The 25140-nt window shown below is 40.6% G+C and overlaps 1 protein-coding gene and 1 long non-coding RNA gene across 7 annotated transcripts; one reads left to right on the top strand and one right to left on the bottom strand.

Annotated features, from left to right (window-relative positions):
* Positions 1-996: 996 nt before the first annotated feature.
* Positions 997-10999, bottom strand: LOC147757315 (uncharacterized). Of its 3 annotated transcripts, none has more exons than XR_015322503.1 (3): positions 4385-10999; positions 1898-2148; positions 997-1635 (listed from the first exon to the last, which is right to left on the bottom strand). It is a non-coding gene; the product is annotated as an uncharacterized LOC147757315 (long non-coding RNA). The 3 variants fall into 3 exon arrangements; XR_015322501.1 differs by having other exon boundaries at positions 999-1635; positions 1898-4234; XR_015322502.1 differs by having other exon boundaries at positions 1000-1635; positions 1898-10472; positions 10618-10999.
* Positions 11000-11215: 216 nt separating this feature from the next.
* Positions 11216-23961, top strand: LOC111245159 (cyclin-I-like). Of its 4 annotated transcripts, none has more exons than XM_022793120.2 (5): positions 11216-11499; positions 17798-18003; positions 18216-18440; positions 20691-20831; positions 21092-23961. In XM_022793120.2, exons 1-5 carry the CDS (start codon positions 11475-11477, stop codon positions 21608-21610), a joined length of 1116 nt encoding a protein of 371 aa, XP_022648855.1. In that variant the 5' UTR covers positions 11216-11474; the 3' UTR covers positions 21611-23961. The 4 variants fall into 4 exon arrangements, with proteins under 4 accessions (XP_022648855.1, XP_022648856.1, XP_022648854.1 ...); XM_022793121.2 differs by lacking the exon at positions 11216-11499 and adding an exon at positions 15881-16131; XM_022793119.2 differs by lacking the exon at positions 11216-11499 and adding an exon at positions 16573-16838.
* The last annotated feature ends 1179 nt before the right edge of the window (positions 23962-25140 follow it).

Below are 25140 nucleotides of genomic sequence, written 5' to 3'. Positions count from 1 at the left end.
AAACTAGTTCTGTCTCTCGGTATATCCATGAACACCGACTTCACTAGCGTACTTACTGTTGTTCCTTATGAAATCTCACATTGCATGTGGTTGTCCACCAGCTAACCTATATATTTAACTAGTCTCTCCAAACTTGTATTTTTCTAGTATCGTTTAAAGTTTTCAAAGTTATTCCATTTAAAGATAGAGGTAGTTGAGAAGGTTCAACAAACTGTAGACCTACAATTGTGACCCACTTTAGCGCGAAACTTTTTGAAACATGTATCAAACGTCAGCTTGAAACTTACCTTTTCGACATATCTTTCCTAAACTCGCAATATGGGTTTTTGTGATCTGCTTTTGCCTGATATCTAAAACTAGGTCAGGGGCTCTTGCGACAGCAGACAGGTTCCCTCCTAATTTTGTTTAATGTCGCAAGGAGTTTTGAAACCACATCCCACAATGTCTTCTTCAGAAATAATTTTCGACTTTTGCCTACCTGCTGTACTTTGGGATTGATTCAAGTTCTATTTAACAGACCGCACTGAACTGTACGTATACATTCGCAATGAGGTTTCCAATGATTGTTAATAACAACGCGGGGCTCTCCAGGGTTCAGTCCTACTTAAGTCTTATATGAATATAGTGATACTCAGCATCGAGCTTCGTGAAAACACATTGATTGCCGTTTGCTTTGCCCACGCCCTCGTTCTTGTAAAACAGGTTTGCAAGAAGGCTCGTAACACTAGTCTTCGAGCCGACGCATACCTGCGTGCTTTGATGAATCTCTGCTTGACCCAATGATTACGTACGCGAGATTGTCGTTCGAGGTTAAATATCTTTTCTTATACATCGTATCATCCAGCGTCATTCTACTGACAACAACGCTGACTTTGTTGATCCTATACGATAGTTATGTTGCACAAGGCTATCTTTCAAGCTGATGCGGCCTTGCAGTTCGAATGCTTGTAAAGCTGTATAATTAATAATATATATAGTTAATAAAGTTTATTTGAACTGAATTTAAATGAACTTTAATCTCGACTGTACCTTATTTATGGGCCTTTTAACTAACGGCTGACCGTGTACAGCTACTATATATTTTTTTTTAAATAAGGTACAAATAAGATGTCTTGTTTGTAAGGTAAGAATGTATTGTTTCATTTAAGCATGACGCTTTCTGCTCCTCTGGCCGATTAGTGATTTTGCCTTAATAGCCTTGTCAACGAATTGGCTTTAGCTCTTTTTAATCTGTGTCTGGGTGAAACCGCCCAGGACCCGGCATACGGTTGAGTGACGTTTGGTTGCTCGTGGCAAGCTCTTTCTTGGCATAGATAAACAAAGATATTTGGCAAATATCTGCTCTTATATCGGCCCAGCTGATATCTGTGTGTATTGAAGTAAACATTTTACTTCACATATGTGCCGCAGGTAATTTATAAGGGTACACAAGGGACTTCTATTTGCTATCTGACATATCACAGCACAAAAATCTATCGTGGTTGGAACGTTGCCGTCCCTGCAAGCTGGATGAGGCAATCCTCCTTCATTGATGGCCTGAAGCTCTTTCGAAGGTCGACGGCATACGACAAAATCGAACGAAGGAAGTGGTCTCTACGGATTAAATTGTATGAATCCATAGATGAGACCCTTAAACTGCAAACAAACTACTACATTTATCGACAAAATCTTAAATAGCGATATGTTTTAAAATCTGCTTAAAAAAAAAAGATTGCGCTCATCTTCGGTTCATTAGTGTCTTTTTTTATGGACATTGACAGTCATCACGGGAAGTCACGTGCGTTCCTACTTCACGTTTCTTGCGTAGCTGAAACTATTTTTCAATTTTGACCTTACTAATAGAGCTACATTAAAATTCCAGCTGCAATCTCAGCAGAGAAATCAGATCGGTACTAACCGCACGTTGCGATAGCGTCCGTCGACACCGAAGGAAATTTCTCCAAAAATGATTATCGTCGGCTTGATTATGATCGGCTTTTATTCGACGAACCAACTGATGATGATGCCATAGCCGAGGCGTATATTGCAACCAACTCAGAAAAGGCTATCAAGCCCAAACACAAAAGCAGACCTCCTTATCTGTTTTCGTTCTGTCTATCCATGATAGACAGTACTCAGCGAGAAGACGCGTTATATCGTTGTTTCTGCCTGCGGAATAGAGATACAATGGCCGATGGATTTTTTTTGTTGCAAGCATGCAATGATACAGCCGCGGCGCCGTACGATACTTGAGAGTATGAAGCCGGCATTCTGACAGCGATAAAAGTATTGAATAGGACAAGTACAACTCCTGAGGAATTGTTTTCTGCTGTTATATACAATCGCTGCTGTGAAAAAGTGTGCAGATAATACACAGGCAAAATATATCGCCTATATTCTAAAAGTTGTGTCTACTATCTAGGGACACAGGTCGGTGCAAAGTGGTTTTCGCGTCAGCTATGTGTGTCACAAGTAAAAGGTCGTCTTCCAGATTGTTGCCTAGCTACAATGCATGTAACAAACGTTTAATTTCTCTAGTAAAATAGATTCACTTGTTTTGAAGGCTCATCGTTGCATAACTATTTTGCGATCATGACAGCAGCCTATATTGAATTACGAATGAAAAGACATGAAAGTATTGCTTCGCACAGATAGTGATGAATGTTATAATTTATTCCTCAGAAAGATTTTTTGAAAAGACACACAACGATTGTCGCTGGCCGACGATGACACGACTCACCGCAGTCTTTCATGATGCGGCAAGAAGGGACTCCTCCCGGTGCTGCTATAAAGTGCCTCACTTGGGCTCTTGTAGTGGGTTAACTGACCGGCTATACCGCGCGTCTGTCATCCCTTTTGTACCTGCACTAAGTCTACTTTTTGCTATTGCTGAAATCGACGCTAACTTTTCGTTAGACGAACCCCATGACGGCAGAGGCGCTTTCTCATAGAATGCTTGAAACTGCCCGTCCGCCCGAGCGACCAACCCATGGGCGGGGCAAATACACGAAGAAAAACATGTTTTCTTCATTTTTCTCGCAACATCTCAACAGTGGAACGACGGCACGAGAGCCGCTACCGACGCTGCTGCCGTCGCAGCGTCCATCTTAGAAGTTTTTACAAACAATGAGCCTAATCTAACAACGAGGAAATAGCAACAATCTTTAGCAGAGAATATGGCGGTATCGTGCTTTGTTTCTTGATTTTTCGTGAGCATTCAAGAGTTGATATTGAAGTCACGTGTTTCTTGATGAAGATTACCCCTCATTAAGCAGGTACATTTGAGTACAAAATAACGTGTGGGAGTTAGACTCTATATGGCCATAACTAGGTACGTATCAAGAAGCAGTGCTCCCTGCGTTTCCATTATCTAGCAGGAAATCTGTCAACTAAACGCCTGTGTAGATATTCTCAGAAAAACTTTTTACTGTTTTTTTTTGTGATTGTCAACGTGACATTTTGCCATAAACATGCCATGTACTATGGATTTGACAGAATGTGATAGACTCTTTATTATCTACTTTTAGTTGAGTTACTGAGGGGCCCGGTCTGAGGGTCAATTATACTTTTGTATTGCCTCCAAAGGCTTGATGAAATGCAATGCGACCTAAATGGAGCCAGAGACAATTGCTTACGACGAACGGTAGGCACTTTATCTTGGTTACCTCATAAGGGTCACTGAGTCACCGAGAGCTTGAGCGATGCAACAGCTGCCATGACGTGTTGTAAAAGCTAAGGTCAAGTTTTTGCCTATCAATAGAAAAAGGTCCAATTGTAGTATTAGTAGTACTAACACTTGTACAAAACTCGTGGCCTAACGCCACATTTCTGCTTGAGACGGACCACATGCCAACTATCAGCAGCAACGGTAACAATATCAAAAGCAACAACGCCATAATGGCTGGTTGGAAACCATAATTGCGGCAGTTCCTTCACGCAAGTCAGAGCCATGCAACTACCTGACATTCATCGTCCGGGACTTATTCAGAGCTTAAGTTTAGGGTGAGCCACCGTCAGAAAAGTTACTTTCGACTGACTACACACGAACGGGACTCCATTCCGCACGGTTTTAATGATCACTCACTGAATCTGAGACTTTTTAGGAATTTTTGCGGAGAATTGTATGCTTAATAAATCGATAGCTTACGGCAGTATCCTTAAACTACGGGTCAGCAAAACAAATTCGATTGTGCCTGATATCTGACGCAAGCGCTTCGGTAATCCAGTGCTTCCTTTCGAACTAGCCTTGCAGCCACTTGTTTGTAACACAAAAAACAGATAAAAGATCACTGCCTTATTCGATGATCACATGAGAACATTAGAAACACATGCAGCTGCTTCTTTATTGTAGTAACTGTCTTTAGAAATGAATTATATGTGCTTATGTGCAAAATCGAGCACTTACTTTTCCTTCGAAATCGTGATGCTAACAGTGCAATGCGACTGCAGCAATGATTGGCCCGCCGCCAATGCAGATGGAACTGACTATGACTTCACTGAGATCTACGTTTGCCTTTAGATCAAATCCTTTAATCACATCGCGATCTCCAGCGTAAGGCCGTAAACAAGTGATTGACGTTTCCTTTCCGCTCTTCAATCATGTTCGCTGACTTCCTCCTACATTTGTAGCGTTTCTGGTGCCCTCAATATTCCATACATTACATAGTATTCATAAACATGCCTGCCTGCATTGAAAACAAAAACTTCAGTTGCCCTACTCAGTTACAACAAAGATTGTTTCCCCCAGGAGACTTTGCAGATTAACAGAAGCATTTGGTGTCAGCTAAAAGCCTTGATCACAGTATCGGAACATAAGAGCACCAATGCTGCCAAATCGATTTCAAAATATAATCGATCTTTGCTTAGTGTTTCATATGAACAGATAAGAGTTATATAGTCGCACTACAGAAAAAATTGGTCGCTACCACTGAGCAAGTTAACAATCGGGTGCGAAATCAGTGAGGATTTGCACAACATTGATAGATATAGTTGCACAAATTAAAAAGGGGCACGACAGTGGACGCTTCGTTGTAAATGAGTTGAAATGTTAAAGAACCAGCGATTTTCATTTTCTTCTTGGTGTTGTTCCTCTTATTGTTAAGATAGGGGGCGCGTTTTCGCTCAGTAAGGGATGCCCCCAATCGACCCGATAGCCGGTAATTCACGCTCGTAGAGCGCTTTGGAGTGACCAACAGAAGTCGTTCGGGTTGTCGTTTGAATGCTCCCTTCTGTGCAGTAGCGTCTCCTGCTTAAAGCCTCCTGCTGCCCACTGTTAAACCAGGATTGATGGACGTGCACTATGACACGCTATGATAGAGGAGAATAATATGACATCGTACTATATATTCTATAATATTAAATAAAGATTGCATAAATGTGCAAGTATCTTTTAAGTCTGCAGTAGGATGGAGTCAGGGATACAATAAATCACAGGTGGAACATGAAAAACGAGTTTCTACCAAAATTGTGTTAATTTTACTACTCGACACATCCGCAAGATCTAAGCCATTCCCGTCGATAGGTTTATATAGAGTGAACTACATTTTTTTGACAACGCGGACGGATTATGACCTGATAGAGAGGCATACATCTACCGGAAGAACTCGACACATCACAGCTTGGTCACGTGCACAGCGAATCTATCGAAGTCACTACGGCCGGCTAAAGTAGCGTTCCAGAAAACCAGGACCGTTAGGCGGACTTCACGGCCTTGCATTGATTATGCACCATCTGCCGTACTACTTCGTTGTGTGCCTTGAGTGAAGCTCACTTGCTGATAGTAAACAGTTAGCAAGTATAGATACAATTTATTGGAAGCCCGAAATGGTGGAATTTCTTTTAAATATAAATATTTTTTATTTTTGCCTATAAAAGCAGACGCAAAACCGAGGAAATTGTGCGCCGTATGTACACTTAAATTCAAATCTACGTACTCATTCACAGAAAAAAATAAGGGTTTTGTATCATTGAAATAAAAAAATTCTAACATTTTGCAGACAAGATTAGGTGAAACAAGTTTTTTTATGTAACCAATTGTTGAATGTACGTCAAAAGTAGTAATCGGTACTCCTGACAACTATTATCCAGCTTCAGTTTGAAACTATTTTACTATTAGGTTATTGTTTCATATTCCCTTGTGTAGAAGACGTTTTTTAGCCCTGTTGACCAAATGAAGTAATGTAAAATTGATAGTGACGTCTATCTTGCCTGCCATTTTGCTTCCGCTTACCATTATATGTATTCTCTTGGAGAAGCTTTATCAGACTTATATTAGATAATTGCTAGTCACGACAGCATCAGCAGTTACATCTAAAATACAGTTGCTTTGTTCTTATGAGTCGTTTTGGTGTCAGCCGATGAAGTAAGGAAAGAGCGGCTGTGGTAATCAGAATTAGGAGGTTGGCAGGAGTGCTACGGTCATTTCAACTATTAAATACTGTTGCTGTCGGTACTATTTCGCGACGCTGATGGCATCGATCCCGTTCACGTTCGGTCCGATGTTATGACATAAGCCAACACTTCAGACCTTCCGAGGCCCTTAGTACCAACATCGAGCAGACAGAATAACTCGTCCTACCTGTTGCCACTTGACCATGGAAATTGTACTGTATTGGGCAATCAAAGCAAATAAAAACACCTCATTTTGCATGCAGACGAAAATGATAAGAAGGAAGTGGCCGAAGGGTCGGAAGCCTAGTCCACACTCACATATGCATAGCATGAGCAAGAATATGGTGAGTGTTTACGTGGGCGTATATTTGTGATATTCAATCGAAAATCACTTGATGACGATTGTACTGATCACGCCACAAGTAGCTAACAGCTAAAGTATGCCACCGAGCCGCAAACGTCCAGCAAACGGTATCGGATCATTTAAATCTAGTATCATCGATACACATAATAACAACATGACTTTCCACATGTATAGCTGGGTGATCGTTTGGACAAATAGGTGAATACCATGAGCTAATGAACACGGACGGAAAGACTCACACTGATCACCTATCTGTCTACTGACATTTGGGCTGTATAGTCGATTACGGTGTACGCTAACGCCTAACGCTAAGGTGACGCCTAAGGAATCGGCCAACAGTATTTGAAGGGCAAAAATGTCCATGTAACATAAAAATAAAACAATTATTCCTTAAATAATCTACATTTTTACAGCTTAAATCGAGGACTGACCTTTAAAATGATCAGGTCTAATTATTCCATTTACATACATCCGTTAATGACGTGGCATGACAGAATCAGGCATATTTTTTCCGATACAAAAACGATTCCGTCAGTACTGTTGTAAGGAATCACAGGAGTTACTATTTTGCTAGTGCATAGTTAATAACGAGTTTTTGTTATTCACGTTTATTGGATTACGTTCGCTGATAACCACGAAAAGCCCTTTTGCCCCATATCTGTGCTCATCGGTTTCTTTACATAAGAAGATGTGGTCAGGACTTCAAAACAAAAAAAAAAGAATGTAGAACAACTGTTTGAATATAAGTAAAAGCGACACTGACTTAAAAGTTAAAAAGTGACATTAAAAAAAAACCTGACAAAAATAAGTTTACAAAGGCCAGCGTGGCTTGAAACAAAACGAAAAAGGACTTTAAAATAGGAGCTACGGTGTGTATTTCTAATGACTCATAATTGTTTAGTTATGAATTGTTGATTTCAATTCGCTTCACGTTAAATATTTTTTAGACATCTTTTATTTTCTCATTCCCAGTAAATTTCACCATATTTTTAAAGTCGATTTGAAATCCGTTTTAGTCGATTTAGTCAAATCTAGCATCATCGATGCAGGTGACGACGAACACACAGGACAATAACATGACTTTCCACATGGATGGCTGGGTAACTGTTTAGATGGATTCGAGGTTTGATTTAAGCTGGTTTTGATTTTTCATACTATATTGTTGCCTTTTCACTTTAAATATAGCTTATTTCTTTATTAAAGAAATGCCGACATCGTCTTATTTGAAAAATAAATATATCTACTCTAAAACTCTATTTCCATGATAACATGCTTTGTTAGGTAGAAAAAATAATGAGAAAACATTACAAAGGCATATAACGTTCCACAATCAGCAGAGAAAACATTAAAAAATGAAAGCAGTACATTGAAAACGGCATTATTAACCTAATACATAAAATGACGGCCTCCAAATTGACCCATCCAAAAGCGAACGCTAGGGTAACGCGTTAAACCTCGACGACGCCAGTCCGTTTGGTACCGGCCAGGAAGTTGCTATCAGTCTGCCACCGGAATTGAAATGTAATTAACTTAGTCGTTCAGCCCAGTTAACAAACTGAAGGGCTTTTCTCACAGTTGTCACTTGCCGCTTGCAATTCTTCGTCACGGCTGCCAAAGGTACATCTTCAGACCGCCCTTCGGCCTGGCTCTCGGTCAAGTGTCATTACAACGGCCTGATGCGCTACACCAACAATCTAGCTATTACGATAAATCTATGTGCGTTGGTGAGCACTATATTACTAGACCAGACTATGGTTATTATGCATAAAGCCGCTTTATGTATTATCCGCTGGTTTCTCTTGTTTGTTATTACAATTTCAATTTAGCTTGCTGGGAACGACCACGAAAGGGATGCGCAACAGGAACGACAACTGTAATATTATAGATTAGCAAAAGCCTCTGGCACGCATTTACAAGGTACGACTAAGTCAAGGCAGACTGGCGAAGGGGGCAAAGTGACCTATTGCCGATTAACTAACTGACTCCTCTTCCGGGTAGAACATTCTTATTTATGCATTCCTTGGTCCTGACTATGCGCCTGTGTGTGAGTGCGCGAAAGATCGGCGGACTACTAGCGAACCACTGGAAGTTGTCCGTACATAAAGGCCTGCCTGTGTAAACGCTTTCCCAAGATTGTAAGAGCCCTTATGCTGCCTGTAGCTGTATAGGGTGGAGCGAGTTGCGTTCTCATAATGACAACAGCATCTTAGATTCGCGCGCCGCTTCAACGAAATCGGCTGGTCGGGTCGGGTCAGTATTCTAAAATAACGACTGTACATTGGATGTACAATCCATACGCTTGTGTTGATGTTTTGGACGCGAACTATCTCTATGAATACTATATATATATATATATATATATATATATAACTAGCGACTTTGTGAAAAAGCGTGAAGTGAAGATACCAAATGGTGTTTGATTCAAAAAGTACTAAATATAATAATAATATTAATAAATAATATAATAATAATAATAAAATACACTTATATTTGGAGCTGTTTTTTTACGGCTTAATACCGTTAAAATTTACATCAATCTCCAAATTGACGGTGTCCATATGGATAGACATGTATATAAACAATCGGTACACTTGATAAACAAAACAAAGAGGAAAGCGGTAATTATAATACTGTAATATGTGCAACATCCTGATGCGTTCGAGCATTTTGTTTGGACTTGCTTGTCGCAACTTGTCGAATATGTGTGTTATTATAATATGTTGTTAATATATATCGTATAAACGGACACGTAAAGGTCATATCTTTTTGGTGTTCTTGAACTGTCTTGCGCGCAAAGCGCATTCGCAAAGATACTAATATTCTCGTGTCGTCCAAAGCCGAAAATCACAATCTTAATAGCAATCCTCTACTGTGAAAGTCTATAGCAGTGGGCAAAAATGGTTCGTTAGGCTATTAAGTTTCCTGAAGGGAGGATCACTTTACTTTAAGGGACGCGGGTCAGCTTCATATAAACTTTTTTCAGCGCTCCAATGATACAGAAAAATCAATAAAAAGAGTATGAAATAGGGTGATGATTCTAAATAATTGATACTATCAATTTCTAGGCAGCATAGTCGTTTTCATCTGCCTAAGTAAATTGTTTACACTATAACGTGCAGCTTTTCTTGCCTAGCTATACGAGTTAAATAGCTCTAGGACATGCGATGTATATACGTATAGGCGACAACTACTGGCTAATACTGGATCGGGCAGAAGATTCTATCATGTTCACGATCACATCCTCACGATTTATTCGTATATATGTATGTATATATACATATATATTTTTACTAGCGTGAGCTCATGCGCGTAATCTTTTCAGTATACTCACATGTGGACATCTTTGTCTTAGCGCATCGTATCTTCGCAAGCGTTTGTTTTACTATCGCCAAAAAATGCCATGCGAAATCGAGCCAAGGGAGCGTTGAAGGTACAATGATCTGTATGGTGAGGTCATTGGAATGACAACAGCAACATCGTCCACTAATACCCGGATCGATGACGACGGACAAATGTCGATGATCACAGCGGGACATCGTAACGGACGCCACCATCCTTGATGACCTCATACGCGAGTCAGCCGAACGCTATTGACTGTCGTTGTTTCTGGTCCGTGGCACGCGTTGATCTTTGAGGATACACTGATGACATATTTGGGCCGGTTTACTTAGACTTTGCGCAGTTGAACACTACCGCAGGTACCCGTGACAATGCAATAGTCACATATTTGCCTATTAAACTTAGAAAACACACAAGATGGTCTAGGTTCGAGAGCGGGTTTGGATGGGTTTTGCTTGGTGCTGGAGGCAGATTGTCGAACGGTTCAAGTATGGGATATAAAAAAAAAAACCCGAGACATTTAGAAAAAACGCCGCTACAATTACCAGTGGACATTGTCGTTATTGTTACTTTTTTTTCCATTCGCATCTCTTTTGCAGCGATTGTCCCAGTCTGGTCCAGTGACTAGTCGATCGGCTAGCTGCTGCCATGAACCGACACAGACAGCTCTAATGTTACATTCTCACTCATCCCATCAAGCACGGACGAGCTGGGCTGATATGGTACTATTTGCCAAAGAAGAGCACCACTTTTCCTACCGCTAAAATACTAGTAACGGTGCTATCATTACTCGAGGTAATAGCAGCAGCAGCAGCAACGGTACTCACGCTGTTGCTTAGCTGTAGGATACAAAAAGGAAGCCTTTATTTAGTATGTCGTCTCTAAATAAATCTAGCTCTTTCAATTGATGCCTCTAGCGTCGCTGAAACTGACCCAGATGCGCAACGGCGAACAGCGCGCCACAGAAGCCATAGAACAACACTCCAACAAATCGCAAAGGAGGTTCTGCCGAAGTGATCGTTGCGATTGAGGGCCGACGCTAGCAGACGACGCTGGGTATCGCCATCTATGTCATTAGTGACTATCGAATGCTACTGCGCAGTAACACTATTTGATCGCTTATTGAGCTTCTGACGAAGGAATACAGAAAGAGCGCAGCTCGCTACCAGCGCTGTTGCTACTGCTCTTATCGATTCCTGTCCCGCTTGAAGAAGCCAATCAGTTAAAGCACAAATTCGCTTGCGATGTGAACTGCTCAAGTGAACTTTTTGTTTTTCCACTATTGTTGTCTGTGTATGGCTAGTCTAGAGTACTTCGGCAGGGTATGGCGCCGTAACGTTTCTAATTCATAGACTATATTCAAGCTGCCATTGAAGTTGTTTACAATATAACGCGGCAAAAGATGCATACGCAAATGCGGACAAATTGTAGGTATCATGCTTATGACGATTAGTTTTCATTTGTGGCGAATACTGCTGAATGTTCCTGTTATTTTGATTGGCGCACTTCAATGTACCGATGTGAAAACAACACATTAACGTATACAATAGCTAACGACAAAAAAAAAAGAGTAAAAGCCTCTATTATTACGCATTGCTATATGTTCCCTGTGTCGTTGCCTTTATCCCTGCCTCAAAATCGAGTTTCATATTACCGTGTATACGGAACAACTTCACGCTGATTTCACTTACACTATACTCTGTACTCGGTTCTTCAAATTATAGATTTTACTTGAAATTTGAGTAAGTTTACGCCATATTGCGCTGGCAACTATTGCTTGCTATTTGTGCTCTTCGATAACTGGTACCATGGTTTCTGTTTTACCATAGTACGTTTCTGCCCTTTGCTTTAACATTTGTAATAGACTCAACTCTGTTAACTTAGGTATTAGGTTTCCTACAGGCTGCGCTTGTTTTTGTTACTCTAAGGGGATTGTGGGTGTGTATTGCACGTTTGACGCATGGAATTTGGAAATGGATTTGATGATTAGAAAAACAAAAATTATTTACACTAGTAGATCTGCCGTATTATTACAAATGAGGCCAGCCGTCAGTCCGTCCGTCGGTCCGTATAATCATCTGCGGTTAGCTATATTCCACGAAACTCGGTTATTTTCTTCTAGCTAGATCCTACTACGCCAGTAAGTAAATTCACTTGTTCAATGAATATGTAGCCAATGTAGAGCTCTGATAGCTTATACGGCAATTAATTGTAAATAACAAACTACTGTTGTTCCATCGTATGATTTCTAGTAAAGACAGTGTAAGGACTTCTAATCTGCTGAAAGAATGAAGAGGAACGAAGAGAACGAAACTATCCTAATAGATAAAAGTTATCTAGCGTACATTGAAAGCACTTCTATCTGACTATACTTATTCAGATGTAGAACCCACTTTCGACAATTTTAAATTTCCTAGGCCTTTTAACAGTTCTAAATTATCTGGAAGAGAGAAAGTAAAAGGTTCAATATATATATATATATATATATATATATATATATATATAAAAGCTAAGCTAATCAACCAACTACCGTTAGATTAATTCTGTTAATAGTAAAGAAATCAGCGCTTGGAGTGATTGTCTTTAAAGCCCCCTTGACCTAGTCGCATTGCTAGAGAAGTAGAGCCACTTGAATCTTGGGCTTTCCATATGTAAAGGTCATTTACAAAGGCGCTTCTCTTCTCATCGAATCCATAGAAGGCGATGATGCATGGTCATCGCTCCTTGACAATTACATCAGGTTTAGGTTGTCAGTTGTATGGCGACCTACCAGACTCCTGTCATTGACAGCCAGTTTATTTTGCTGACATCATCTATAGCGATTTTTTTTTTAGCGTAGCCAGCTGTCCTGGACCACAAGTGGGGACCATGAGCATTGTTGCCGTTACGACAGCCGAAATTTGACATGTTATACACAAACTAGAGGATCAATTTCTCTCTTCGTTGTTCACCGCTGCCTGTCCGTTGTCGTTGCCGGTGTCGTCTACGTTGATGTTTAGTCGGTTTTCGTAGCAGGTGACCCAGTTATCTGCTTGAATATGCCAATATTGACTGCTGACATTGATAAAAACAGAACGGTAACAGTTACTCTCACTTCGGATTAACTACCAGTGGGTTGGTAAGTAGTGAAAATAAAACATCACAAACGTTAGTACAGCTCAGTTCAGTTCAGGTTGCTTATTGAGGTGTCACTGTTGTTGTTGCACGGCCCACAATCAAGGATAAATCACTATCGCTATTTCTGATGGCATGCCCTCAAGGTTATTTGCTTTCTAAACAAAAACTTGCGTTTGGGTATCTAACAGGTGTATAGAAGGGGCCAAAAATAACCTTTTAGTCCCTGGTTTATTATTTAGGCTCTAACTGGAATGAAAAATGATTGTAGAACCCAACCCTTGCCTTATATATATGACGTTATTGTAGTAGTTTAAAGTCGAACGAAATTCAGATTAGCAGTGTACTAATTGAATGATATAAGTCAAAATTAATTCTTGAAAAATGTTATGATAATTCCTAAAGTCATTAACGAACACGTTTTAGAGAGGTTATATGAGCATTTAAGTATGTTTAAGGTAGTTACGCTTAAGATACATTCATTGGCTGTACAATGCTGTCGCTAATGAGATTCGACTGGCCGCTTGGCGTGAACCATCACTGTAATAGATATGAATCAATTAAAGGCGATTTCCGTCCTGGGTCGAGGGGAGGTCAGACAATGAAGGACAAACGCAGATTTCTTTCGCTAAGCGAAGGTCGCCAGATTGCTCAGGTTGACGAAATTGCTCAATGATTATTATCGCTAGAGTTCGAGATCGTAGTTACGGGCATCTCTTGAAGGTCCCTAGCAGATTGCCTGGGAGAGATTTCGGCCCATCTCGTCCTTTCCTTGACAATCTAAAAACCCATTTTTGTACACAACCACGACTAACGAAATTCTGCCGTATTACATAAGATGAACAATGAAGTAGTGGTTCTTAATTTTTTTTTTTGAACATTGTGCTTGTTCTATGAGAGTCAAGAATAGAGGTATTGTATAATATCTGTTTACGAACAGAAAACGCTTATGGTAATCACGTCGAACATTCAAGCCAACAACAACAACAAGAACATATTTATTTAATAATATTAATTATAAGAATAAATAGGAATTGTTTATTTTCATATTATTATTGTTGTTCAATATGTAACATCGTATTTTAATCGATTAATGTGGGGCAGGAGAATAGATGCACACCGGAAAAACCTGTTCAGTGGCGTAGGATAATAAAGGGGCAGCTTTCATTTTTATCTTGCCCCATATATGCGAATGAGTTTATCACAAGAGCTGCGCATAGTACTGGTTAGGTGAAGCTCGAATTGTAGGCTCTCTGGTCCTCATACACGTATTACGTTACGAGTACGCAAGAGATATCTTTTTTGGCGAGACATAAGTGCGACTAAGGTGATGTTACAGCTTGTATTTCTGAAAATGTTGACCATTAGGCACTATCTGCGCATATTGTCTCCAACAATCGAAAGCGACATGAGCGATCTAATTAATGTATATATCTTTATTCAAGGTTTTTAGGATTATGTAAATAAATGACGGACGTATGTCGTGAACCGACAATATCATTCGTTTACTTCCACTGCCTTCTCGGTGAAGTAGCATAGGGCGAAGTGCAGTTTGATGGTTATCTTTGTTGCACATTTCCGCAGTTACTGCTAGCTGACGGCTTTTCGTTCATAGCGACATCGCCATAGCGTCTCCGTCAACGATGATCCTCTCATCGTCCGCAACTGCCGTTTAAGTTGAAAAATAGAAATTTACGACGAAAGCACGTGCATATACTTTACTAACATTTGCTGTCACTAATAACACCCACGCGCAATTCTGCTATAAATAGCTTATATTTATTGCTACCAGAGTACCAATGGTTAACTAGCAGTATCACTTTCGTCCAATTAAATCATTATTATTGTCGCTCAATATCTTCCGGAAACTTCCAGAAAGTTGTGGTAATTAAGCGAGCATCCGCTCTTGATCCTGATTTCTCCCGTTTTTGACCTCTCCATTCGCCCGGATCTCTCCAACTGATTTCTGTTTTTTTGACTTGATCTGTCTGTCGCTGTCGGGCTTCGGTAGCCTTTGTCTTCGGTATCCCCCGTTGATGGCGCTGTGATCAGCCTAGCATAAGCTCCGCACCGCTTCCGCAGCTGCTACCGCTACGGCCATTGTTGTAGCATAGCAATGGCCATAACGGTTTAGCAGCAGCGTAGGCCTTATCATACATATGTATTGTACTACGATGACCACAGCTGCGCGTACGTTGCTTTTTATGGCGAGGGAGCGGATCGAAGTTGGCTGACCGTCAATGCACCAGCAACAGACGAAGATCTAATAGAGCAAACAGTTTCATCTAATAAATCTGCAGCGTTGTTGCTAGCACAGAAGCCAGCGGCCCGCTGCCACGTCTCTTTCGTAAGGAAGAACAGAGTTGACGCGGTAAATTTGGCTGTGCGTGCTTGTTGTTGTTTGGTTGTGTGTAGGTCTGCCGCAGCTGCAGAGAGCGTCTTGCTGCCGCTATGATCGCTGCTGTGGCATTAGACCACAGCAGCCCACGCAGCTGCTGGGCACCTCTGCAGCCATAGAAAGGGAGGGGGTAGGGACTGCTGGTGCTGCTGCTGCCGCCGCTGCTGCCGCCGCCGCTGCCGCCGCTGCTGCCGCCGCCGCTGCCGCCGCTGCTGCCGCCGCCGCTGCTGCTGCTGCTGGCTGGCGATAGAGCAGACAGGCAGTCGCTAGAAGCAGCTTGTAGGATTCCCGTAAGTCGTTCGGATAGGGCTCTCACGCTTCGAACCTCTCCGCTACGAAGAGGTGGAAGTCGCCTGAGGGTACCCTAAAACCACATCCAACAACCGTCATCACTATTACGTCTAAACCCAACACTTTGATTAGTACTGTCATAATTGTTGCCCTATGTTTTACTAAATCGTACCGTATTGTGTTCCCATTAACTGCTAGTGGAACTAGTTCATTATCTCATCGAAGTTTGCTACGCTCCTCTGATATTCACGCAGTGGTGAGTAACAGTGAACTAAGCTTTGGTTAGCTCGATTTGGTGTGTGGTACTATACATCGAGAATAACATTTATCGATAAAACGAATATGTGCACTTGTGTGCGTGTAAATATCATCGATAGCCGAGTTATGGCTGCGGCCCCGCTAAAGAAACTGAATTTGCCATGGTAATTTACTTTTTACGTAAGGCCTGTATGATAATTGTATGGTGACTCAAAAGGAAGCGAACAATGAAGTACCTCGAAAAAGACTATTTGAAGACCATGTGCGGAGCAGCAGTACTTGTTGAGTTAATGCTATGAGTAGTGGTTGGTGAGGAACATGCTGAGGGAACGCTTATGCAGCACTATTCTTTCATTCAGGAGACGAAATAGTCAATGAGTGCTACAGTACGCTCTATTCTTTCCCCGCGTTTTTATGCTGTATAATTGTTGTGTTGGCTACGTAAAAACGGCCATTTACCTAGGAAGCCATCATTGCCTATTCAGGTTGTTGCTTGTACCCGCAACTAGTCTACGCCATCAAACGACACAGCTCAAATCATTCACAATAAAGTCGGAGGCACCGAGTGAAGGAGCATCTACCAGCAGTTTTCATTAGGAAGTCTTTGACCCATGTCGCTTGTTGCTTGTTCCCTTTTGGGCTGTTGCAGAACTGGCGTTAGGCGGTTTGTGTCTTCGTTGGCTAACGCTTGTTTGGGATATGCTCGTAAATATATGAATACAACTACATAATATATACTCAGTCTGCTGTTTTATTTACCATTACTCTAAGCTAGTGTAGCGATATAAATACAAATGTATAAAATAATCGCAAGGCAATTACAAATGATCCAACGATTGTTGGTTTCTTCTGACGCAAGTCGGTTGCGTTATTGACTGCTGTATGAGAAACAGAAAAGAAGTGTAGCAGCCTATATTTCGGAAATGTATCCTAAGTTGTTCACTAGAATCATGGGCAAAACGGAGCTCGCTGAACTGAAATTTCCGGAACTCGATGGAAATTGCTAGAAAAAAACATTATGCAAAAAATGACATACGTAACCTTTATTAGGGCAGGCCAGGGCGACTGAGCATGCTAGCGCCCCCTGGCAAGCCTATGGGCAAGCCACTGCCATCAGCTGATCAAGTGCCAAAGCTGAGAGGACCACACTCGCTCCCTCTAGTGGCTACTGTTGGTGACCTTCCAATCGTCAACCCGATGGCTTTCTTTGCCTTCTAATTTGAATATCCGAGATCTCTGCCGACCTAGCTAGGAAGTAGAATTTCTTAGGCTGTAAACTGATCAGTAGGCTTGAACGTAAGACGTCACTTACCGTTAAGCTGGACTGCATTGCAAGCAGATGATTCTATTAACTCGAACAATTTTTAGTATATGAGCAATAATGTATACGTAATATTTGGCGTCTTAGGCTAACGCAATAACTGTATAAGCTGAATTTCTTGTTTTGTAACAAAAAGTGACCGGATACTGCTCTTAAGTCCTGAAGTGTTGAGCGAGTAGTGCCTTGTTTCGTGTAATTGTAACTTACCCTGTTCAGTACATTGCTGATCGTGTTAGCTCCAGGGTACTTGGTTTGCACTTAAGTTGCACATTTGTACAATTTTAATTATCTGTCTTAGTGGCTCTACATACTAATGATAAAATCGACTTGCTTTGACTTGCAGATCTCTTCCATAACATTATTTATATAATATTTATCACGATAATGCAGCCTCGTGCGCAATCACAGCTGCAAATAGACCCGAAGTTGGCAGCTGCATTTGAAGTTCAACTGCGGCGCCACTGGAACATAGACCGAGTAGCTGCATTACTTCGGCGTCATATTGCCCGCGAACAAAAGACTTGGCGGGTTAGAAAGTTTGCCGCTCACGTAAGTAAATGACCTATCTATTTAATATAAATACGAGACGGTCTGCATAACTCAATAATATATATATAATAGTATAATACGGTTTCAAGCATTTGTAATACCCACCTTCGATAAAAGAGAAAAAAAAAGTGCAGCAATCATTTCACGCGTAAGCGGTGCTGAAATGTTATTAAATTTTGCTTTATCACTCCTTGTGCTCCAACAAACTTCAGACATCATCATCGACATCGGAAGAGATTAGTGGAGTACAGCGAGATTATACGGTCCGTTGGTTTTCAACCGTCTCGACAGGCTTTGGTCTACCTCGCGAAGTGCTATTCCTCGCGACAGCGCTGCTCGACGAGTTCCTGCAGGTAGTTCGCGCGAAGCCGCGATTTCTTCAAGTGATTGCCTGTTCGTGTTTCTTCCTGGCCGCTAAAGTCACCCTCGATGATGATGTAAGCGTCTGGTGATGCAATTCGTCATATTTTACGATGCGTAGATAGCACTGTTAATATAGCGCTGTCATTAATATTCCTGTCGTTAAAAATAGCATAACATGGTTGATTTTCGATGAATAAATACAATTGTCATTGAACAGTGTACTTAGACCAGCTAAAATTAAACAGCTCACAATCCTTGAGCGATAATTCCTCGCATAAAATTTATATACAATTTTCGTTAGCTTTGGTCTCAGGCTTAATCGTCTTAGCTGGTGGGAAAAAATTAGCTTAGCAATAATGCAAGACGTCAAAATTTGCAAGATAAACTATTTCTGGCAGCTATTGAACGGGCAGTAAAAATGATTAGTTATTAGTATATCAAACATCCCTAAGACTATAAGCCTGAATGCTTCCTCCAGTTATTATACACAATGATGGCACTTTCAAGTCTCAGATTTTGCTCCGGTCGCCATTGTTTGCAGTCGATTCTGACAAGTCGCGATCATAACATATCACATTATTTTATCAGGAGTCAAATATGGCTCATTTGAACGAGGAATCCTAGCCTTGCTGTTTGCGTACACGTCGAGGTAATTTTCAGCCAACGAAGCTTTGATTATTGAAGCTATATTCCCTGTAATACTAAGGATCTATGGTGCTTAACTCTGAAGCAGAGTAAACAGGTTCATGGTCCACTGGAGTCGAATACCTCACGCCAGCGACTATGATGACGCTGGCGTTCATGATATTAACCATGATGGCGCTACTCTATAAAAAGAGCGCCTGGCTGTCCATCTATTTATTTGTTCGGATGTGGGTAGGTGCAATAAAACTGTGTATTACAGTCGGTGCGCAATTAAATAGGCTGAAACTCAAACAAATAGTTTTAGCTTTCAAGGCCAAATGTGCAGTATGCAAAAGAGAGATCTTCAAATAGTTTTGGCTTATGAAAGCGACCTTATTCTACCTTATACTGGCGCTTTACTTGTCTTTAAAGTGCAGATAAACGATGTGGTCTAGTTGTGAAAATCAGTATATTGAAGCAACGTTTTTTGCAGCGGTAATTGCTGCCGCTTTTTGGGACATGCTTTTAATATTAGTTGCCTTTAACTATCAGTGGGTCCCGTTGCCAAACATGTGATTTATTCATGGAGATCTGAAATATTTATTATTTCCTAACCTCACCGAACCCATGGTTTTACAACTTCCAAATGCTCTCTATGGTATTACGGTCTGCCGAATTATGGCAGCACTTGTAGATCGTTGGCAACAAGTAGCCTAGGGGTGTGTGGTAAAACGCCCCATTGTGAATGAAGATGTAGTCCTTGTCAGGAAACTATTCCTATCCCTGAGGCATTTCACCTAAGCACTGCAGCATTAGTATTATCTATGTGAAATGCATGATCTTGCTGAAGCTCATTGAATGTTTTTTGACACCACGCCGTTTTGAAAGAAGAATTTTAAAAGAAACATGTTCGAAGGCATTTTATGAGCGTCATCTTTTCGGAGAATCTAAAAGTGTGATTTATCTAAGAAACAATATTTTTTTCCGGTTTCTAACAGTCCAATTTTTGACTGGATTTGCTCGATGAAACCTGTTGGTTTCATTCTAGTACTCAACTGTGGATGACAGGTCTGTTTCGAGTTTTATGTCTCATATCGCCGGTGGACATTCCATTAGATGGGTAGCAACGAAATGCCTATGCCTGGATTCGAACCTAAACCACCACGTGTCCTTAAAATTAATAAGCAGATACCTGCCTATCACGGGTGGTAGGCCAGTATGCTGCCTTTGAACTCAGCGTCTTTGTGTCAACGATGAAGAGTGATTTACGACCCAGTGAATTTTACGGTATTTTAATTTCTTCTGGAGAACATTATACGAGATGAACTTTAATTTTTGGACTACGCAAATAATCACGCAGTCGTTCCACTTTGTAGGGCACCTTTTTCTGTTACGATACCGATGTTTTGCAACGACAAGGGTGGTTTTCTTCAGCTTTCTAATAGCGTTGGCGATTGTATGCAAGGAAAGGTGAACAGCTCTTCGCTGTGTAGATTTATTTCGACGACGTTCATTTTGGGAAAACATTTTGCTAATCACTCTATAAAAAGCAAAACTATTTGAGTCTAATTGATTGAGCACTGTCACTATACTGTGTCATCATCGGAACTCATTACCTCAAAATGAAGACAAATTTCACTAAATGAAGTATCTTGAAAAATATAGAGCATTACGATACAGTTTATTTTCATCATTTTTAGGCGGTTCCTACATTGGCGGATTTGATCCGTAGTGGAGGCTGTGAATGCAGCGTCTCGGAGGTTCGTCGAATGGAGAAGGTCATTCTTGACAGACTTCATTGGGATCTCAATCGTGCTACCACCCTCGACTTCCTCCATGCTGTAAGTATTCTATAATCGCAGATCGACTACTGAATGTGCCTGACATATAAATATGCAACAAAAGACCATTTATATAATTCAAGCTAACCTTGAGATACTTTACGCTTTATGTCCTTAAAATATTAACCTAGCTGTTATTTAACTACCAACTTAATATTTAGCTCCTAATACTAGTTTTTCAAGCACCACGGCTTATCCAATGTTACAATTTGCAGAACAGCGGTGTTATATTTACATTAATACATCCTCCTATATTTCAGTACCATGCCTTGCTGGAAAATAACTGCGAATCCGTGCTAGGCCCCGAGGGTCCTCGACGGGTGGCGTCTCTCAAGGTTCTCTGGGAGACTAAGCTTCAGCTGTTGCTAGCAAACAACACGGTGCTAGCTAGTGAAAGGCCATCGATCGTGGCTCTTGCCCTTGTATCTCTTGAGATGGAAGCGCTGTCCACGCATTGGCTACTTATCACGGTGGCACTGCAAGCTCTAGCTGACGTCGGCTCCCCGGAAAATGTAATCCGCTGTCGCGAGCAGGTGTCCCGCCATCTGCAGCTGTCTCAGTCGCAGCTCTTGGCGCAGCGAAGGCAGGCAAGCAAGAGGAAGATGCAACCGGTGGATGACGAAGAGCAAGACTGCATCTACGATTCCATCAAAAAGCTCTATGCCAATGACAGTTACGAAAATAGTGCCGCTAGCAATAGTAATCATTCCGGTCATCCCAGTGGAATGACTGTGGCACAACAAGCGGCAGCAAACAAACCTGCTATTCCTGTCGTATGAGCCGAAAGTGTATCAACTTCGCGTACATAAATATCAACGGCAGCGTTTTACGCGTAACAACAACGACAAGCGTTATTCCCGATCTTGGGATTCGGAGAAAGTGTGTGATTGGAGAACACGTAAACGTTTAATTAGAAAGATTCGAAACGCGTAACATGGCATAGATAAATCCAGTCGTTATGCGACAGACGTTTCGTTTAGGTGCGCAACTACTGCATGACGATGCGAAAACGACTTCTACTGTGAATACAGACGTACTCTTGTTATTACTTTGTGCTCGACATCATATACTTCGGATGTACAGAGCAACGTCTCGCAGCTTGAAAAATTAGCCTCTTAACTCTCCTTAATCGAAACACCAGAAGTGTTAAAATACCGTTTTTTTGCATGTTCCGTGCATAATATCTCCGAACAAACGTACCATATGACTCGAATAGACATGACGAAGTTGACAAGTTTTTGAGTTACGCCTATGTGAGTATAATCGCGTGTTTTTATTGTCTCTATTATTACTGCAAAGCTTATTAATGAACACCAAAGTAAACAGTGCGGTTGTTTTTCAATCTTTCAATGTGTGACAACTGTATATTACTTCAATGATTTTTCTTTATTATTTATTTGACTATTGAAAAATACGTTAAAACATTGAAAATCTGCTATATGATATTTGAGAAAGAATAACTGAGTTTTGTCATGGGATCATTGGCCTCTTTCTACAAATGCTAGACACAGCAAATGGAATCAGGCGTTAAAGCCACTTTCTAGCTAGCAGATTAGTCTTCACTTCGAAGCCATTTTCGTTGTCGCCAAGATTGTTCCTTTCAAGTACATAGGATCCATACACGTTAAGCAAGTTAATGAATCTCAACAAACACTTAAAGTTGCATCTAGTACGGTATGTAATAAGCATATAAAATAACCGTATTTCAATGCTATACGTTGCCGCATCTGTAGTCAGAAAGGTCGTGCTATTTAACGATATTTAATGGTAAGATATAGAGTCATTACAGATATTTTTTAGTGCTACTAATCTTAAGCATTATCCTCGTAATTATTGTATTTTATGAATATCGATTCACCTTGACGAGAAAAGTCAGCGAGACAACTGATGCCTTAGTAAGTCTCCTTACGATGGTATTTTATGAAAGGAACTGTTTTGTCTCTGAATAAAACAACCCCAACAGCAGCAAAGTATGACGAAAACAAGTTGTAAAGCATCATCATCCTTCACCTGTAATTTATTTTTTACCGTAATAATCATGCAGTGACTGCTGTTACTACTATGAAACAGACATAAAGTATAGTATATATCATATTTTGATTGATCAACGACCGTTGCAATGCCCCGATGTAGGCCTCACATTTCTTTTGTTATTCCGGAACGATGTTTGGTATGGATTTCTTTAGGCGTATTAGCGCTAAAAACACTCGGGCGGTTACCCTTTCCCATCCAAATGTACTGATTTCAGAGATCTAAGTAACATACTTGGGAGAGCTGGCTACCCAAAAGCGGCCAGAATCCCCTGTGCGCGTTGCGTTGAGCTTTCTTACAGTATGACATTTTCCTCTGTAGTACTATGTACTACCGCCATGTACTCACAGTACACTATTAAAAGAAGAGTTGCACGCGCTTGTTCCGTTTGCTTTTGTTCGTTTTGTATAGAAAAAGAAAGACTTCTGTCGCTTTCTGTCTTTGAATCGCTATATCTATACTTGGGTTAGAATCTTCAACAAAAAAAAGAGTGGGAGTATCAAACGTCGCCGCTGTCGTTTTAGCTTTGTTTTCGTTTCCCGAACGCCTGAGTACCTTTGGAGGAAGGATTGATCTTCAACCAAGAGAAATGTAATAGTGAAATATCTTGAGCAGAATTGGTGTTGAGTTATTCATAAACACGACGTTTCTTAGGCGGCATACATTGTTTAGCGGGTTGAACTCAGTTACTTGGTTAAGCTTGCATCTTCCATCCACTTGAAATCCAATGCATGTGCATCTACAAATTTGTGATTCTTTTTTCTCATGGTACGAATCGGTTTTACCTGGACACTGGCATCTAGACGCGAAAGACATTGAGCAAACATTGAGCGGAAGGAAGACAGAAAAACGAAAAGAAACATTGCACAAAGCAGAAAATGTTAATAAAAATGTATAAAAAATAGAAGGAAAAACTGCCATAAAAATCTAATATATGAAATGTAAAAAATATACATAAAAATGTAAAAAGAATGTATAGATTGTACGAAAGAAAGTGGAGAATGGGGCTGAAATGACGCAACAACAAAGGAGACAAGGATATGCTTCTGCCATTAATAAATAAAAAGAGCAACAAATCTTGGGAGTATGACAAATCCAAGTTTTGTGTTTTCAATCTTATAGGTGTAGACAAGCCTGCCAAAGCTGAAAGTACAGCCGGACGAGCGATGTATATATTGCCCTGTTGTATCATCTAGGTTTGCCAAATTATTTAATTATCTGTTATTTAACTTCACCTTAAACACTGAGATCATTTTTTTTGTAATACTTACATGATAAGGTATCTTGTAGCAAGGATTACACGAGTAACACGCCATTTCGGTACGAAAAGAAGATTAATAATGGTAATCTGTTCTTGGGTAACAAAAACTATTTTTTCCTCTACAACAAACAATATGGGATTTTCACCCACTCGCAATAGATCTAATGTCTGTAGTCTGATTTCAAATATATATTAGGAGTGTTACTTCTTATAGCACTTTGGCAGTGGCTTTCGGGTAAGTCATAGGCCTATAGGAAATGGTGCTGTATTCAACCAAGCGCTATAGGAATAAATGTTAGATTCTGAGTTTTACGTTCGGTACTGCCGTTAAGTATTGTTTTTTCAGACAAAGATCATTCCGCTACGCTACCACGGGAATCAGGAATTCGCTCTGCATATACGTAATTGCGTGATAGGTTGGGCGTTAATCACGCAAGTAATTTAAAAAAAACAAAACCCCATCTCACGATCATATTCGAGAGGTTGTTATTGTTACATAACCTCACATACTTTAAAAATGCAGGTGATTTCCGAACCCCTATTAGATGTAGCTAAGGATCAACTTAAATGATTAAAACAAAAAAATTATCGCATACGTTTGAGAATTCAATACGAAAGGTAATAAAACTAAACACAAGAGACGGATAGTATTGAGGAAGAAGGTATGAACTAGGACGGAAAAAAGGTAGCGTATATATAATATGAAAAACAGCATACATCCATCTGGTAAACAACTACTTTTGTGTATTTCTACAGTACGAGTAACGAGCGATTTCACAAGTGCGACTATCTCCAGCAGAAAGCCTCGTGGATAATTCCGATAATATGGAAATATTGGGTTTCTAAATAAAACTGCGTACTTCGTAAGTGCACGCAAGTCAACGCGTCGTTTCTTTGTTTCTAATATTTCTTGGTCTAAGGCAATGAATACCGCAGAACCTCACAGCTCCTGTCTCATAAACTTCAAAGGCGAACGTTGTGAGGCATTCCACAGAACGAGCTAACAAAACAAGACCC

Source organism: Varroa destructor, unplaced genomic scaffold, assembly GCF_002443255.2.
Source record: "Varroa destructor unplaced genomic scaffold, Vdes_3.0 BEIS01000002.1, whole genome shotgun sequence".
In the NCBI taxonomy this organism is placed as follows: domain Eukaryota; kingdom Metazoa; phylum Arthropoda; class Arachnida; order Mesostigmata; family Varroidae; genus Varroa; species Varroa destructor.
This window is presented reverse-complemented; position numbering and strand designations above follow the sequence as displayed.